At 40.4% G+C, this 19,326-nt stretch overlaps 1 protein-coding gene across 5 annotated transcripts in view; it reads right to left on the reverse strand.

Annotated features, from left to right (window-relative positions):
- Nucleotides 1-19,326, reverse strand: part of HECW1 (HECT, C2 and WW domain containing E3 ubiquitin protein ligase 1) — a 273,833-nt gene that overhangs the window by 205,913 nt on the left and 48,594 nt on the right. The window contains exons 2-3 of one of the 5 annotated variants that reach the window (XM_075745309.1): nt 1,507-1,568; nt 1,297-1,354 (exon numbers count right to left, since the gene is read on the reverse strand). The exons of 3 other annotated variants lie outside the window; for them this stretch is intronic. In XM_075745309.1, the coding sequence (XP_075601424.1) occupies nt 1,297-1,323 (27 nt within the window). In that variant the 5' untranslated portion in view covers nt 1,324-1,354; nt 1,507-1,568. The remainder of the gene's footprint in view (nt 1-1,296; nt 1,355-1,506; nt 1,569-19,326) is intronic. One more of the 5 variants, XM_075745308.1, reaches the window with a different exon arrangement.

Consider the following 19,326-nt stretch of genomic DNA (forward strand, 5'->3'; position numbering starts at 1 on the left):
CTTACCTGATGCAATAGCTGCAAAATTCAAATTATTGTCATGTGAAGTGTCAGGTGGTGTACAGTTTTCACAAGCTAGAACATTCAAGGATTACTTTTCACCACAGAGTTAAAGTCTTCACCACATTTTGTGAGACTGTATGCACTGTATAGAGCAGACATACCCAGGAAAGTTTCACACTGCATTTAGTGTAGAATACCACTGAGTTTGCAGCTACAGAGAAGTGAAAGGAGGAGTGCTGTTGGACACGGTCACACAAATTCTTAGTTATCATGATCAAGAGACTGCACGTATTTCCTCAGCAATTACAGCAACTACTTAATTTGCACAGAGGCTCAAAATACACCCCACCCCCCCACAATCCCAGCAAAACTGCCAGCCCTGAGGCTCTCACTGGTTACTACAAAGTGCAAAACTTAACACAGAAAGGATACATCCTCATGAAACTAGAAGAACATAATGACCTATTAGATACATGGCTGTTGACTGAATTCTTACTCTTCACAGAAAGTTATTTGTATGATTAGTAACAAAGAAAAACGTAGAAGCAAACAACAAACAAAAGCTCCAACCATAACAACATTTCAGTGACTGAAATAACACCAGATAAGCTTTAATGCACATTCTGGCACTCTTTGATAACACATGACAATTCTGAAGACTAAGCTGTACAGGAAGATGCATACAGCAGCAGCATGTTATGCATGCACATCAGCTCACAGGTTCCCCCTAGTAAGTGGTTAGTGCCACTCATACATTCCTGCATCTCACACATTAGTATCTACCGTGATGGCTGATTTGTGTGTTGTGATGACTCAGAATTAATTCACTGTTAGAAGCTGCAGGTTTCAGAAAATGCCTTGTGAAAGTGAGTGGTTGATGCATTCTGTGCTTCGCCTATGCATGGATGCGTGCAACTGCCAGGTTACAGTTGCCTGCTGCTCCCAGGACCTCCTTGCTATGATCTTATAATTACCATGTCTTGATTCAATAAGAATTCTTGGGCAGGCCACACAAAACAAAACCAACACTGACATCAGATGGATGCTTAGCAGGTTACAAAAAAGAAAAAAGAAAAACAAAACAGAAACAACAAAAGATCACTTCAAATGAAGCTTGATTGGACGTGTTGTTGAAAAGGTGCTCAAATTACCTGAACCGCTTTGTTTGATCTTAAACATGGACCGGGGGCAGCTGCAACGAGCTCCGAGCTTTGGCACATTCCATTATATGAATGGTAGTGAATTTATAATGGAATGGTATGGATGGTTTTTATAATCAGAAAAACACACTGACCTTAACACTACACAGGTGGAGCAGCATAATGACCCGCCAATTGTAAGCGCATCAATTCCTGGGGAAAAGTTCAATGAGGTTAACTCAGCATGTATCCCATAACCAACATAAGCGACATTTTAAAACATTGCTTTTTCCACAAAAACCTGTTTGTCTTTGCCAACATTTAATCGAGTTACTTCACTGTTTGGCACCAAGTATGTATCTTACCTATGTTAACAGTGTACTACATTATGCTTCAGTAGATCTGGACGTTGTCATATACTTCAATGCTGAAATACACGTGTTTAAAAAAATAAGAATGGCGTTAACTATAATCAATTTTTCAGACTGTATAAGATTAAGCATCATATTCATCTAACGTAGAAATGGAAAGAAAACAAGAGGTCTGGATATAACAAGAAACACTATTGGCGAATCTTCAGCTTCATTGCAAAATCCTCACGTTGAGTGAGCTTAGATGGGAAGCAGCCAATCAGCATTTCTGATTTATTGATGTCCGGGATACTCATGGGGACCAAAAGCAAAGGAAGTTAATTTCAATGTACCATACTTGAGCTGACATAACTCTAATAGTCCAAGATCGGACCACGAAATACAGTGAACAAACCTAATCAACTTCAACTAGTATTTCCAAAACCCACACATTACAAAACTATACAGAGAGAAGCAGTGAAACAAAGTGAAACAGAGAAACTTCAATCTGAATCTGGGAGAACTAATGGGAAAGGACAGAAAGCTCTCCAAACATGCAATAATAAAACTTTAAATTTAAAAAGTTTACATCCACAATTCAGACACAACAGCAACATCTACGTCTGTATTTCAATTCAGTCTCTCTCCTTCTCTTTTGTGATGGCAGCACACTGACACTTTACAGCTTCTCCATTGCTCCAGCCAGGAAAGCACCTCAGCAACAAGACAGTTCAATATCCCCATTTCCTCGCGTCACGCACCTCTGGCGACTGCCATCCCACCCTGACATTCATTTGCACCATTCGTTTCTGCTGTATGCTCAGCAATAGCTGAGGAGGGAAAAAACAAAAAGTCCTATAACAACATGACTGAAACCACTACTAAAATTGTCAATTCAACAAAAACACAAAAATGAGTACAAGAACCAAAAATGATGGGCAAGGTAGTGGATTTAGGAAGAAGTTCTACTGTTCAGAAATGTTCAGCTAAAAAAGACTTACAGAAAAAAGCAATACCATTTGATTCTACTTGCCTGAGATTAAGAGGCATTCAAAACACGTAATAGCTATGAAATTAAAGAAAAGTACACATTGCTTTGTCATCTCCCTCTACCTTTCAAAAAGGCACTAAATCTCATGGACATTATCCATTTTAGTCCCAAATTTACCAACTGCCTATAGTCTGGTGGCCCTTTGCTTTTATTGAAAAAGCATATTTACATTGGAGATAAAGCAGGGTGATCCCAAAGTTAGGCAAAGAGCCGTATCATCTTTAAAGACAATCTCAGAAAAATTAATCCACACACACTTTTTTCAGCTGTCCATTAAGACTGCATACAACAAAAACTCTTCCATATAAGCAGGACTGTAAAACCACTTCTCACAACTACAGTCACTGTAAATTTTCTTCAGTCACACAGAAGTTGGTTTTAGACCTAATAGCTTCACCCATAGCAAGAACTAATACGCTATTTTCCTTAACGTTTCTGCTTTTAGTGATTTGGCAAAAATAGCAAAGGTCTCTTCCTATCTCAATTCTAATGCAGCTTTCACAGTGAGAAAGTTTCATGCTCCACATGCAATGAGAAAAACCCACAGCCCCACTCCTTCAAAGCCACCCACACCGTACCACCAGGTTATGCAGACCAGGGACATTGCATGACTGAAGTAAAATTCTGGAGCGAGGAAGAGCTTCCAGACACGAACCCCCTCCCTGCCTCCTGCTGTGCTGAGTGTGGCTGGAGTGAGCAACACAATCCCAAGGCATTGCAATAAATTTTCTCCCCCCTCCTTCCTCAAAGCATTTCAGCATTACAGACCTCAAGTCACTTAGTTTGTGAATGGGAAGCAAAAATAAACTGATATATCTATCTACCTAAACTGGCTCACATATCATGCAAAACCTCAACTGAGTCACAGAAAAGGGTTTTTTTTGCACAGAGACAGGATGTGTTGTGATGCCTTCACACATTTAATCCAGAAAGAACAACTTCGCTCCGAGTTTCTAGCAAGCCTGACAGAAGCCCCAGCTACCAGCACCCCATCCGGCCACGAATGCCCTGTGGGGCAGGGGTGCTCTGGTGCCACGCCGCGGACAGGGCTCTGGCCACCTACAGCATATTTACACCGGCTCCATGACAAGTGGCACATGTGCCCTGTATGTGTTCAAACTTTAGTAGTAATAGATAGGAAAAGCACTGTCTTACACATGACTAGATTTACTCAGGGGTACATTTATGTTAAATCAAGTGCTTCAGAAATGTAATTATGGTTGAAGTGCACTTCAGGTAAATTGGAGAGCCTGCGATCAGATAGTCTATCATCACTCTGATGAACACCGTTTTCTGGATTTCTTCGTTGTCTGTCTTTCATCACCTATGAACTCCTGTCTTTACATTTAGATTGCACATTTCCTGGCACTTTTGTTTGGTTTTCATGCAGCACTCATACAGCATTTGCCCTCCCCTTCTCAGTCCATGACTGGGTCTGCCAGTTGCTAATGCAATAAAATTCTAAAAAGCACTTATTTTAATAAATGCGTACACAAACACATTGTGTCAAGGGCCAGGAAAATCAGTAGTATCATGTTTTGAGCCTGTATGATAAAGAGGTGAGAGGAACAGACTAAATACAGGAGCTGTGCTGTTTGTGTCAAGACTACTCGTGGCACAAGTACACGTTCATTTTCCAGCTGAGAATAACAAAGATTTTCAACAACGGCTTTCAACAAAGTCAGCCCTGCGTCCACAGAAGACGGCTAGTTTCTTCTGAGCTCTCTGTATGAGATTAGCATGATCCAGGAGAAAAGTGGAATGTATGGAGGAGAGTCCCTTTGGCAGCAAAGTTTTTCTAACCTATTTCTCCTTCTGAAAACACGGGGGAATTCAAGTTGATTCGATTGATATTTACTCTTTCTCCTGATTTGTTTTTATCTCTTTCACCCCTCCTAACCCCTTCTCTTTCATCACCCATCATTTAACATTAAGATTTCTTGTTTGCTATGCAGCTCTGACAAGCCCAGCTGTGCCTGAACACGTCTCCCTTCAGGTTTCCTATCTCCTTTATTTCTGCTGTTACTCAATTTCCCCTTCTCCTCCTCCACTTTTCATTTCCTTCTGGTTTGTCCCTGCCTGTACAGAAACCATTGCTAGTCTCTGTAGCTGATGCTTGACCCCCTTATCCTGCCTCAACTAATGTCTGGGTACTTTCTGGATTTTTCTGCTTATCATACAAGTATATTAACATCATCTTTATGCAAGCCATGACCTGCCTGAAGCGATCCTAAGACTCATATCCTGCTGGTACCTGCCATCTCGCTTCAAATCCCTACTCAAAAACACTTTCTGCAGGAAGTGTTTAGGAAATAAATAAAAAACCAAAACAAATCTCTGATGATGGTGAAGCTGGCAGGCAAACAGCTAAAATCAATACTTGTTTTACATGTTTACATACATGCGCACACATCTACTTGTACATGATTACATTTCTACTGTATCCTTGCCTCCTGCTGCTGCCCAGGTTTTCTATATTGCTTGCTCTCAGCCCATGAATGTGCCTTGGGGTACTCTGTATAGTAATTAGCCCAACAGACTTCCAGTCATGGTGTGTAGTACTGGTTAATAACAATTCAGTCTTTGCGAGACAACCCATCCAAGGCTGAAAAATTATTTCATTCAGTGGTCAAACAGTGTGTTTCTAGAGACAGCGAATACTTGTGTTCAATATGACACCACTTGCGCAAGGGCTGACCTGGCAGCACAGAGAACAGACAACAGCCCAAATATTGAGCCACCACTTCAGGCTAAGATGCAGCACCACACCCAGCCATGCTAACAGAAAAGACAACATGCTTTTCTGTCAAGAAACTATTCTGTTAACAAAAACAGAAGAGTAGATATGTTTTTTTCCCCCGCAGATAGGCTTTTCTGTTCCTCTGTCACTCCCTTCTTCGTTCACCCCTGCCAGCATGAGCCCCAGTATGCCTGCTACATGGTTTAATGTTTAATGTCTTTGCATTGAAGGGATCAGAACAACACTGAAGAGATCAGAATGACTTTTTTTTTTTTAACCTCCACAGATTGATATTTGAAAGGTTCTTCAGTTTTTAGAAAGAACAGAGAAAGAAAAGTAGTACTGTTTATTTATGCTAGAAGTGTTTATTCTTTCTATCTCAACAAATGAAAACACGTAAAAGAAACTCTTGCATTTTTCAATTTTGGTAGTTACATCTGCTGGCTGAAACCACTCTTTTAAACACACTCAGCCACAGCAGGAAATATATAAAATCCCTTAGAATAAATGCTCAGTTTTGCAACTGCAAGACAAATACTAATTCTCATGTGTAAATTAGCCAAATATCTCACAAACTCATATACAAATTAGACATTTTCTTCTCCCTTCAGTAGAAAAAAAGAAAAAGAATGTAATGTCATTAGGAAAAATAATTAATATGTTAATTGAGGATTTTAATTGCCCAGAGACAAAACTCAGTTGCCTTGAAATCTGGCTCAAAATCAGAATTACATCTGTTGTGGAAAGCACTTCAGCTTTTTCAAATAAAGGCACAAAATCTGTACATATTAATATAAAAATGAAACCTCTGATTGTTTTACACCAAAGGCAAATTAAAAAAAGACAGCAATGCCTTCATTTTTCTTCAGGTGAGATCTTCCATTTGCTAATCTGCAGTTCTACCACATTGTTCTCAATTTGCAGCCCACCCTTGGAAGGCACTATGTAGTAATATCAACAACAAATAGCTGACATTATTCTAAATGCTATATTGTACAGGATATTATTCGGGGGTTGGACTAGATGATTTTTAAAGATCCCTCCCAACCCAAACCATTCTGTCATTAAATGATGCTACATTAAGATGAAGTTTAGAACTAGGGTATTGAACCAAGACCCTCCATGAAGCAGAGAGACATATGAGCATAAAACAAACCTCGCAATTTCTGTCCCCATCCAGGTGACATCCCAAACGCCTGCCCGCTAAGACCTTGAGATGAACAGAGACCAAAGAGAAAATGAGACAGTATTCACTACTGTAGTAAGCTGTGGTCTCAGGACCGTTCGCCAAATTTTTTATAGGCATTGCAGAAAGGAGCAGTTTTAAAAAGAGGGAATGGAAACAGGATGATAGATCATTTCCTTTGACTGACAAATGGGAAGGACAGCAAGGAAGAGCCTGTGAAGATTAACAGAAGTGGAGTCAAGCATTCCAAGGATGTTGGCAACAAAGACTGACCAACAGGAGTGCTGAACTCTTGGTGGGGAAGGAAAGATGGCAGGAAGGGTGTCCACAGGTCATTCATTCCTCTGAAGATGAGCAGCTGTTTGAAATAATCTGCAGAAACAGGAGCCAACAAAGCAAAAAGGGGGCAGAGAGAAAGAGAGAAGATACAGATGGAGGAACACACTCTGTAGGTAGAGGATGCTTCCAGCAGTGCTGCTGACAGATACAAAGCGAGATACATCCACTCCTACAAAGGATATTGCAATAACTGAGGCCCTAGGGAATGAAACACTGGACAACAATGAGCTGGAGAGCTCCAGAAAGCTTCTCCTACAGAGCCCATCTCAACCAACCAATCCAGCATCATTTCCTATCCTCAGAGAATTTCACCTTCTGAAAGAGCACAAAATTATTCTTGCTTTGATGAGCCTCTGGGAAACTAGGCTTCTCAGCAATCTCTCCTTCCTCCTCTGGATTTTGGCTATTCACCAACTTCCTTGGCTGTTGTTGTGGTAGCCCACATAACACTAGGGCTACCAACAGCACACAATTAAAACTAAGCAAGTTGGTATTACTGCACCAATAGCAAAGGTTGGGGTTGATGTTTCTGCATCATCATTAGTTATCCCTTGCATATGTGGTGAAGTGATGTGTATGTCTGTTTCTACCTAGTATTTTGGTTAGCAATAACATTTTCTGGGAGAAGTGGTCCATAGATATTTTTGATTACTTCTTCCACTTTTTTCTTTTTCTTATGAAGTAAGTTTCACGCAGATGACAGGCATCAGCAGTTCAACCACTGGGCACAAAAGACTTCTGCAAGTTGCGGGACAGCTGCAGGAACAGCAGCTGCCAAACTCCTCTTAGAGCTCTGCCACTGGGACTCAGTGCTGGCCTGAGTAGAAAACATTTTGCCTGACAAGGTGGAACTGTGTACACCGCTACATCTTCAGATGGAGTAATTTCTCATCATTCCACTGGCTCCAATATACTATAATTAACAGATGGTTGAAGGGACTGGCTTCAAGTCTTCAGTCTCTCCCTGACAATCGTGATTTTCCTAGTGATGTGGATACTTGGCAGTACACTGACTTAAGCAGAAAAACAGTTTAACACAGTCCATCAGTCACTTGTGAAATGCAGTTGGATCTGAACTGCCATCGTAAAGGATCAGTGGAATACTAACATCTGCAGATGAGTTAATGCTTACCAAATGAAGTTTACCACTGAATGAGCTGTAAACATCAAGCACAAGGAAATCTGATCCATCTCCAAAAGAACCAGGCATGAGTGAAGAGTCAGGATTTGCAACCCTTGTCCTGTCTCTATAATCCTGTATTTGCAAATGCAATCTCAGGGTCTACCTAGGAGCATCCTTTTGCTAAAGCATAAAGAGACAAGGAAACAGAGAAGACTTCAACAAACAGCACAGATGACAGTGATGCAGTAAGCTATTATGGTATTTTGTATTCGAGCAAGATGTTAAAACTATTAGTCCTACAGCAGGAAAAGGTACAAGACAGAAAACTTTATTTAGCACTGCCTAAATGCCATCACTCCCCTCTGACTGCAACAAACCACTAAAGCCTATGTTTGCAAAACAGCATGCTTCAAATATAACAAATTGCTGCTGGACCTCTCTGGAGCTGGCCATCTCCTCAACTTATCTGATGAATTGACACAGAAACATCCAACTACCTATTAACAGCACCAGCAACATCTTCTCCCAATTGTTCAGTGCACTGATCAGTATCTGCAAACTACGGCTTACATTTAGTTGGCAAAAAAAGAGGGAGGGGGGAACAGGATGAACAGAAAAGCAAGCAGCAAGCTCAGCAATAACAAGCTTCTACTGTAAATGATAAATACTAGACCCTTCTACTCCTGTTTCTAAACCACCACCAGAAATCTTAAGGCTACACTGCCACAACACTAACCCTCCTAACTGCTATGCAGGCAGCAGACAAGGCTCAGCATCCTTATTATTTCAGTGGAATTACTCCACACACCACTTTCATCCTCCTTTTGCTACAAATATAACCACATGCTATAAAACAACAAACTGGCACTATCTATGCCAATGTCATGAATTTCTTACCATATTAAATACTGAGTTGGATAGTTTATGAAACATGGAAGTTATGGTAGAGAGATGTTTGAGAGGTAGATCCACTATATAAAAGGATTTTGCAAGCTGTGATACACTAGACTTATTTGCTTTCCCATAAACACACAGGCAAAGGTTAACACAACAGCATCTCAGCAAGTTGCATTTAGAATTGCACTACTTCTTCAAAGCAATATTCACAGACCAATTTGTTAATGGAAGATGTAAAAAAGGAAGAGATTGAAAATAATTTTTTCCTCCTTGAAAAAAAATTCCCAAACCAGAAGCATTATTTCTGCTAACTGGTTGGCTCCAGTTCACGCTGCATAAAAACCCCTCGGGGAGCACTTGCACCAAGTCTCAACAAGCATGTTCTTGGGAATCTAAAAAGTAGAAAACACACACCATCTCTGAAGTTACAAGCAAGCTAAACATATAGACAAGCTGAAATTTTCTACACAAATAAAATGTAGAGCCACAACAATTACTGGATAGTAGTAATTGCTAATTGTTTATCCAGCAGTCCACTTTCACAGCATTTCAAGCTAGCTATAAGGAAAAGAGATTTTTATACTTAGTAAAAGTGATAAATAGGATAATGAATCAGGCAGATAAAAGACGACACTAGGCTATATTAAAGGCCACTGAAGAAGGCAAGTGCTATTTCTCAAACAGACAGACTTGAGAAGGAAACATTAAGAAGAACAGGACACATTCACCAAAGGGGAAAAAACTGCCAGCTTATCTTCACAGAAACCTGCCCACAGGGACAACAGCCCAGTATGTCCTACCTAGACCACTAACATCCCACTACTTGCAACGCACTATCTTCTAAATGGAAAGCACAAGATGAAAGATGTTTTTTGTTTTTTTTAAAAATGGGCCACTTAATTGCCATCCAAACAGTCAGACTGGCAATGTTCCATCTTCTTTGAAGTATCTCAGATGGCTTTCAACACATGGACCTGGATAAAAAACAGTTACTTGCAATTGATTATATCCTTTTATTTTTAATAAGATACAGGAAATAATAGGGTGAAATTCCTGTACTGCTGAAGTTGATTATAATTTGCCATTAACTTCCAAGGGTGAAACAGTGGTGCCATTAATCACACCTTGCTTCCCCATTAATTTCACCCCATAAAAAGGGGCAGTAGGTTAAATGAATTTAAAAAGAAAATCAAAGCAAGGTTTCACTTCCATAAGTGTAACAGTATTTGATTTTTTTTTTCCTTTAAGAATTGAAATTAAATGACTACACTCCCTCAGAAAAACAGATATCATAGATATGAATAAAAGAATGTTTATCTTTCTTCCATAGTGTTATTTCCCATTCTGGAGCAAGAACAAGGGACTAAGTCAAAATAACTTCTGAGTATAATCTTTTCCAAAACAACATTTATTTACTTTACCACATTTCATCATTTCTGTAAACCTGAGCATTTAAAGGACAGTCTTACCCAAGAAGGTAAACAAGTATGTAATAAAATCAAATTTTGTTTGTGGAGGAGTTGATTGATTTCCTCTTCTGCTCTCCCTGGACCTGCTTAAGGCTACTTCTGTATAGAGAACACCTACAGCACCCGAAAGAAGCCACTAAGATTTTCTTATGAACGTATAGTACCTATGCCCCCTGTGGACTACAGGTTCTCTGAGAGTTCAAAGTCCCTGAAGCAATCACAGCTGAGCTGAGGATTTCAAGAGTGTCCATTGCTGTCTCTTCATGGATGACAGTCTCAGACCAATCTAAAAAACCCATGCAAAGCAAAAAAAAAAATAAAAATAAAATGCATCTTTTCAGAGAGGAGAATTCTGTAACCAGTAAGAAAGAGAAGAAATTCCTACCAGCTCCTAAACAACAACACTGACAGGTGAAACTACCACTCCAGATGAAAAAGTTTCCCTTAAGAGTAAAGGAAGATTAAGTGTTGAACTTGAAAATAATTTTTCATGCATGTTTCCAGTGCCCAGTGATTGCTGTCCTAAAGACATCTCCCTCGTATCATTATATTAGTATTTTCTGTCATTGGTTCTCTGTCTAGTTTGACCCTAAAAGACATGTGCACTTGCAGATACAACTTCTCCCTGCTCATGCCTCTGTTCTCTACACTTGGTGCTTGCAAAAGCTCCAAAGACTCATTTTTCTGGTACAGTACTTTCTCTGCTTGCCACAGTCTATGCCTCTAGTCATTCCACCTCAGTTGCATGGACAGGATTTTAGAAACACAAGTTAAAAAACCTAATAAACATCATAATAATTTACAGTATTTTTCTATTACCTTGAAAACAATATTTCTTCACTACCCACCAAAAAAATAATCAATGGTGGGCAACAAACAAGCCATCATTTAACATTTGTTGTCAAACAGATTTGACTATATCTGTAGTTTAAACATATTACTATCACAATACTTTTACTGTATGCCATACTTTGGCTTATTCATAATTGAATACAATATATGAACAATCACCTTATTTAATCAATCTGATTAAAAACTCTCTAGTATACTCATTTTTGAGTTACACTAGTGGCTAAGATGAAAGGATCAGTATTCTATCTGATGCCAAGATTTTACACCACAGAGTCATCTGACCCTAAAGAACATTAATTAGTGCATGACAAAAAATACAAATCAGATTCACAACTCTCATTCCTTTGTATCAAAACATGGAGTTAATCCCCTCTTTCTTAATACAACTCATTACACATGATCATTTCCTTGTTTTGGTGCATTCTTCTATTCTTCTGGTATTTTTTAGCTGTCCTAAAAAGATGACTTGCTACAGTAAAAGTGCTCTTTCCTCTTCTGACATTAAAAAGTCTGAAATTGCACATGGTTGGATCTGAAGGCACAGTTGGAACTCTCTTCCAGTAATAGAAAATGAAAACACATCACTGTCTTGTGTAGGCTAGTGTGAGTCTAATCACCAGATTTGTTAGAACTAAGACTAGCTCCATCTCTAGAGACCGCATCATTGTCTGACCACAAACGGTGGGCCCAGATAGAGGACTCCGCAGGTTGTTCCTGTGGCCTGTGACAGGAGACCACAGTGGGTGCTGCATTAGTCTCAGTCTGGCCTTACCATCTATGAGGACACAGTACGCAATCCTCTAAGAGCACAGCCAATCGATGTGGATCCGTTAAGAGATGGATAACATTAGTAGGAATAGGGGATGGCAGACGGCACTACTCTGGGCTCTCTTATGAGCCTACCTCCTGTGGCAGTTTCTGTGCAAAGAGGGAGCGTGGAGGGATGGGACAGGAGATGAACAACTCTGATGGACAAAGATTTGGACAGTCTAGGGCACCAAGTTGCAGAAGATGCTAAGTAGGAAAATGATCCAACATCCATTTTAAATCAGGAGACAGGTTTTTTGTCCCCTCTCCCTCCAGCACTGCACTTCAAGCCTGGCCATTCATCTTGACACAAGACAGCAGGCACGCTTGTTCAGTGTCATGCAGCACGTCAAGACCCCGTCCCCTGGGGCCTGCAATGCCTGGCAGCTATTATTACTCTTAAAAGTGCACGGTATCATCTCGGGGGGTTTGAACTGAAGTGGCTGTCTCCTGGAAATAGTCTGTCTCCTCATTTGTACAGCCATTGCTCAAGCAGCATGGAGTGGAAGAACTTGGAGGTGCTCAGGGCAGTCCTATCTATTGCCTTTCCCAGTCTAGCCTGTTCCTTCACATTACGCATGCAGCAAATTTGTGTCGATGACAGTTCTACCTGATGTACCAGCCCCTTACCTCCAACGTGCATGTTTACCAGATGGCGCACGATGGTTGCGGCTACGCAGGTTCGCAGCTAGAACAGCCTCTGCAGAATGCAGTCTGCAGAGGTGGATAGTTTAAATGTATATTACATCATTATAAATAGACTTGAGAGCTAAATCCTGGAACTAGCCCATGGTATTAATTCTAATTTAGTGTGGGCCCGATTCCAAATGGGTGACTATGCATGCAAACATTTGTCTGAGTGTACAATTGGCTGTTACGAACACAAAATTATTTCTTGCGCTCGTGCATGCATAATTTACATGCACTAATTTAGATACCAAAGTAATTCCCTAGCAGAATTCCAGTGATCAGATTTAACTTGAAGACTGCTGTTAAAAAAAAAAAGTCACAGTAGTACATTCTTTAGCCACATAAAAAGGAAGTAACTGAGAAATTCATTACTGTTTCTATGACTAAAAAAAAATCAAGTGTAAACCTATCATTTTTCAGCTGGCTGCTGGGGTTTTTCCTCCCTGAAGTTCCCCAGTTTATTTCCCCTATACAATTTAATTTCTGCTAATACGTATTCTAGATTGTGGCATATAAGTACAGTCATCCATTAAAAATACTCAGCAGGATGTGAATACTGTTAAGTTGCACGTTTTCTGTCACGTGTATCTGAGTTTCATGCTTATATGCACAAAAAGCAAAACTCCTCTCAGGAACAAATACTCGGCTTCTCAGTTTTGAAGTCAAATACCAAACAAGGGAACCCAGCGAACCACGAGTGACTTAAGAATCATAACCTAAGAAAGATCTAACTTGTATCAAGGAAATCAAGAAAAGCAGGTTAGGCAAATTGTGCTGATGAACAAGTAAAGTGGAATTATTTCTCTCCAGGTAATTTTAATGATAAAGTTGTTTGTGTCCTTTCCAAAATAAACTAATAAACATTGATTAAACCCATGTCAGATCAGCTGCCTGGAATGTTGCATTTTATCACAAGATCATACAGAACTCAGGCAAACGCAGCATCAAGCACACCATTAGAACAGGAACACCCTGAAAACAGGGCCTAGGTAGACAAAGACAGACCAATTTTTTCCATGCGCAGTTTTTGCCACACTGATTTTCCTTTTTTGTCACCTTTATTTAAAAAGGAAAGGGAGTGTATTTTAAGGTACAAGAGATTTTTAAGAGAACTCTATATTTTGGAAGGTGTGAAGCTTGTTTATTAATAATTCTACCAGTCTGAGCATTTACTTCCCTAAAAGGTGCCTGGAAAATTAATAATTTTCCAAGTCACATACTCAAGATGTTAATTTGCAAAGTAGAATCCAAAGACTGGTGCTTATTCAAGTTAAGCAAATTTGTTCTTGACTATAACTCAGGTAGAAATAAGGCCTTGTACGTGACAATAGAGATGTATGGGAAATGTTTTCAAAAATAACCTCTCATGAAATAGGCTTCCCAGAGCTACTGGTCCTGCATACAAGCAGTAAAATATAATCTGGAATTTCCCTTGCCTCTTTCACTGTCCTTCATTACTGTTCACTGTGATCAGAAGACACTTAGAAATGTACTGACATCCTTTATATTCAGTTAGGAGAGGTGGAAACAAACTTACCAAACCAAAGATGTAATGATTTCAATTCAGCAAATTATGATATATTCTTAACTATATGAATAAAACTATCAAAGCTAGTCAAAGCAATTATACATGCATTTGTAATCAAACTGGCATTTAAGAATACAATCAATATTACTTGTTAAAGCTTGTTTCTTCTGGGGATTTGGAGAAATCTCTGCTGGAAGATCCTTTCTGCATTTCAGCCTTTTTAAGAAAACAGAATCCAGCAGTAATTAATTTTGCAATTTGAACAAATATTTATATTACCATGTTGTATGGCCCTTAATTTATTTTTATATATAAAAAACATGTGCACACACACATATATCTATGCATGTATATATGTATCCTTATTTGTCAGCATAACTTATACATGATATCTCCTTACAGATATTTTTTTTTTAATTAAAAAGCACTGCATACCATGAGAATATCTTATTAAAGTGAGATTGTATTTAGGGTAACTTAAGAGACAAGGCACTGTTCATTAAATTAATTTGAAGGATGCATTTTCCCATCACAGAACAGTTCTGAGCATTTCAGCTTGCCTTGATTGATATGTTACGTCTGGCAGTTTCTCCAGCCAACATGGTGTTTTTCAGTCTAGCAGAAAAACGCTCTTTAGGTCTTTATTCAGAGGAAACAAAGGAAAAGATCTGAGTTGCAAGCAGGAGTATTGTAAATATTTGGCAAAAAAAATGCTGTTACCTATTTTGGAGCATTCAAGGGGTTTTGGGGTAAGGGAATAAATAGCAGAGTTAGTAACTAAGATTTAATTACAGCTTTTACAATATTTGGTATTCTTAGAATGTATGAAACAGTAAAAATCTTTCCTTTCTATATCATGAGTTTCTAGCTTTAATTTTTCAGAGAATCTGGAAAAGGTCAACCTTAAAGGCCTAAAAGTCACAAGACAAAATTTAAAATAGTTTTTTCCTTCCCACAAACCTCATTTTTTCATAAGACAGTTGCTTGGCTTCTGGTTCTTGACTCATGTTTTTAAGGACTCGCGACATGCAATAAAGAATTAGAGATAAAAGAGACCAAGATGCAAGTGGGGAGCTCGCAGAAGAACAGATTTGTGCATTTGCTTGTGCGCTGCATGGCATGATGCAGAACCACACACCAGCTCATGTGGAGCTGCCTTGGCTGCCCCCACTTCCAGCACACAGCATAGATATACCTGAAAACCAGGCAGATGAACATGAGCACACCAGAAGAGACTGAATGGGGCAGGCAGGAAGCCTTACGATGCTTGTCATTCATAGAAACACCCATTCCCTAACCAATTCCTGGCTTGCAAACAGCAGAAGGGAAAGCATAGCATTTCTCATCTAACCATCAACTAAAACCACATGATACAAAATTAACAAAAACCATGAAAAGCCCAGCCAAGAACTTTTTCTTCAGGAGACACAGGCTGACACTCACAGTGGAAGAACATCAACACAGCCAAGACAATGCTCTCAAGAGATACAGATTTAGGTGATGGTTACTTTTAATCTACTTGAGTATAAGGTAAATCTATTCCCTTTCCCTCTTGGATTTTTTTGATTCTTAAAGATTGACGACTCCGTTGCAAAAGATTGCATCCCACTGAGACCTGTCAAATGCACTCAGCCTGGGAATAAGTATTAGTCTGGGTCCTGCAAACATCTGTATAGGTGAGTAACTTAGAGCATGCCTGAGTGCAAAGCTATTTACTTGCCAAAATGTTTGGAGGAAGGGGCAATGGGTATGAAAAATATGCGAAGAAACAATTTTAACAGTTCACCACTCAAGCAGACACCTTAGTGGAATTTCATGTATGGCAAAGAAAAGACACTTTGTTACCTCAAGTGCCTTCTCCCTTCCAAACTGAAAAAAGCTCCTTTCGAGAAAAAGAAGTTAGGTTAGGAAAGCCAAAGCCCTAAGAAATTGGTCTGGCCAGGGATGTCAAGGGCAACAAGAAAAGCTTCTATAGGTATGGTAGTGATAAGAGGAGGACGAGGGAAAATGTGGGTCCCCTCCGGAATGAAACAGGCAACCTGGTTACCCAGGATATGGAGAAGGCTGAGGAACTCAATGACTTCTTTGCCTCAGTCTTCACTGGCAAGTGCTTGAGCCACACTGCCCGGGTCACAGAAGGCAGGGACTGGGAGATTGCAGAACCGCCCACTGCAGGAGAAGATCAGGTTCGAGAACATCTAAGGAACCTGAAGGTGCACAAGTCCATGGGACCTGATGAGTTGCATCCGTGGGTCTTGAGGGAACTGGCAGATGAAGTGGCCAGGCCACTCTCCATCATATTTGAGAAGTCCTGGCAGCCTGCCGAAGTTCCAGCTGGCTGGAAGAGTGGGAACATAACCCCCATTTTTAAGAAGGGAAAAAAGGAAGACCCAGGGAACTGCAGGCCGGTCCGTCTCACCTCCATGCCTGGCAAGATCATGGAGCAGATCCTCCTGGAGACTATGCTCAGGCACATGGAAAATAAGGAGGTGATTAGTGAGCACCAACATGGCTTCACTAAGGGCAAATCGTGCCTGACAAATTTGGTGGCCCTCTATGATGGGGTTACAGCATTGGTGGATAAGGGAAGGGCAACTGACATCATCTGCCTGGACTTGTGCAAGGCATTTGACACTGTCCTGCACGACATCCTTGTCTCTAAATTGGAGAGACATGGATTCAATGGATGGACCACTTGGTGGATGAGAAATTGGCTGGATGGTCACACTCAAAGAGTTGTGGTCAACGGCTCAATGTCCAAGTGGAGAATGGTGACGAGTGGAGTCCCTCAGGGGTCAGTACTGGGACTGGCACTGTTCAACATCTTTGTCAGCGACATGGACAGTGGGATCGAGTGCACCCTCAGCAAGTTTGCTGACAACACCAAGCTGTGTGGTGTGGTCAACATGCTGGAGGGAAGGGATGCCATCCAGAGGGACCTTGACAGGCTGGAGAGGTGGGCCCGTGCAAACCGCGTGAAGTTCAACAAGGCCAAGTGCAAGGTCCTGCACGTGGGTCAGGGCAATCCCAAGCACAACTATAGGCTGGGTGAGGAATGGATTGAAAGCAGCCCCAAAGGAGAGAAGGACTTGGGGGTATTGGTTGATGAGAAGCTCAACACGAGCTGGCAGTGTGCGCTTGCAGCCCAGAAAGCCAACCATGTCCTGGGCTGCATCAAGAGAGGCGTGACCAGCAGGTCGAGGGAGGTGATCCTGCCCCTCTACTCAGCTCTTGTGAGACCCCACCCAGAGTACTGCATCCAGCTCTGGGGGCCCCAGTACAGGAGAGACATGGAACTGTTGGAGAGAGTCCAGAGGAGGGCCATGAAGCTGATCAGAGGGCTGGAGCACCTCTCCTATGAGGATAGAGTTGGGATTGTTCAGCCTGGAGAAAAGGTGGCTCTGGGGAGTCTAATTGTGGCTTACTAGTACCTGAAGGAGCCTACAGGAAAGGTGGTGAGGGACTGTTTATCAGGGAGTGTAGTGACAGGACAAGGGGTAATGGGTTCAAGCTGAAGGAGGGTTGATTTAGATTAGATGTTAGAAAGGAATTCTTTCCTGTGAGAGAGGTGAAGCACTGGAACAGGTTGCCCACAGAGGTTGTGGAGGCCCCATCCCTGGAAGTGTTCAAAACCAGGTTGAATGAGGCTTTTGGCAGCGTGGTCTAGTGGAGGGTGTCCCTGCCCGCAGCAGGGGGGTTGGAACTAGATGATCTTTGAGGTCCCTTCCAACCCAAACCATTCTACAATTCGATGATTCTATGATTCTAAGTGGTTTCACCATCTCAGAAAGCATTTCCAAAACAATCTTATGATGGAAAGTTTTAATGTACTAATTACAGAGATCACACAGCCAGTTCCTACAATTCTTTCTTCTGCAGTAAACGTGCTACAAAAACAACAAAAATACATTGAAATTTACTGGTCATTTTATCCACTTTGTCACACCAATTTTATATCTACCTGTAGATTTGGCATCAAAGCAAGTACATTTGATTAGCAGTGATGCAATGAAGTAGGGAATCAGCCCCTTCAGATTTATACATTTTCCACTCTAGCAGAAAGTTAAATGAGCACTACATTTTCCAAAGGCTAAAAGCCCATGTTTTTTTCCTAATAACAATTTTAATTACTCATTAATTTATTATGAATAGCTATAAGCACTGAAATTCTAAGAGATTCATTTGGCATAAAGAGATCAAAAAGAATCCTTTTAGCAAAAAGCATCCAAACTTCCTCATTATACAGCTTTTGCCTTTTCCCCACTAATAGTTGTATTTTAAGAAATGTGTCCATATATGAACCAGGTTTAAGAATGAAAAGTGTCTGGAGAAAACTGGAAAAGCTTCCCATCAGATTTAATCAGACTGAAGATCTTGGGCTCCTTAATTCAAAACGAGAATACTGTAGCAGTACCAGAAGCAATGGATAGGATCAAGACCCCATTGTAGCAGCAGTTACACAAAAAAAACAACAAGTGAAGAGAGAATAACTGCTCAAAAATGCTTAATTTAAAAAGACAGAAAATGGAAATATGAGTTATCCTTACTTTGTAACCAGTGAAATACAGTGTCCCTTTGCACACCATGTTAATCTGACATTCTGCAAGCACTCAGAAGTAGACCCCTTGTACTTAAGCATTGATCCACTGCCTTTGCTTTAAGGCCATTTTTCATATTGTTTGAAATATTTCTACCCTCTGAATTATGAAAGCTCTGACCTCTGGAGATAGTAACAGAAAGCCTGTCAAAACCCAACATATATTCAAAAGATGTGATAAAGTGTGACAAAACCCAATTCTCCTTGAAAAAAAAAATCATCTGGTCACATAAGTCATGGAAGTTCTTGTTATCCTCTAAGTATTTTTTATATTTGCAAGAAAAGAAACCACAAAGTGTTTTCAAGACATTTACTCATCATCTTTTGAAAAGGTCCTTTAGTCATAAGTGCTATAAGCCAATAATGATGAAAAATAGTTTTGTTTTCCCATGCTGACTCCAAAATCTCTTCTGATCACTTAGTAGTCAACCACCACTGATGTATAGCTTTAATTATACCATCACACAGTTATCTGTTCACATCTCGCCCCTGCTTGCTCTTGCTGTGCCAATAAACAGAGTGGATTCTAGCTCCTAATATTCCTCATAAGAATCAA

Source organism: Balearica regulorum, chromosome 2, assembly GCF_011004875.1.
Source record: "Balearica regulorum gibbericeps isolate bBalReg1 chromosome 2, bBalReg1.pri, whole genome shotgun sequence".
NCBI lineage: Eukaryota > Metazoa > Chordata > Aves > Gruiformes > Gruidae > Balearica > Balearica regulorum.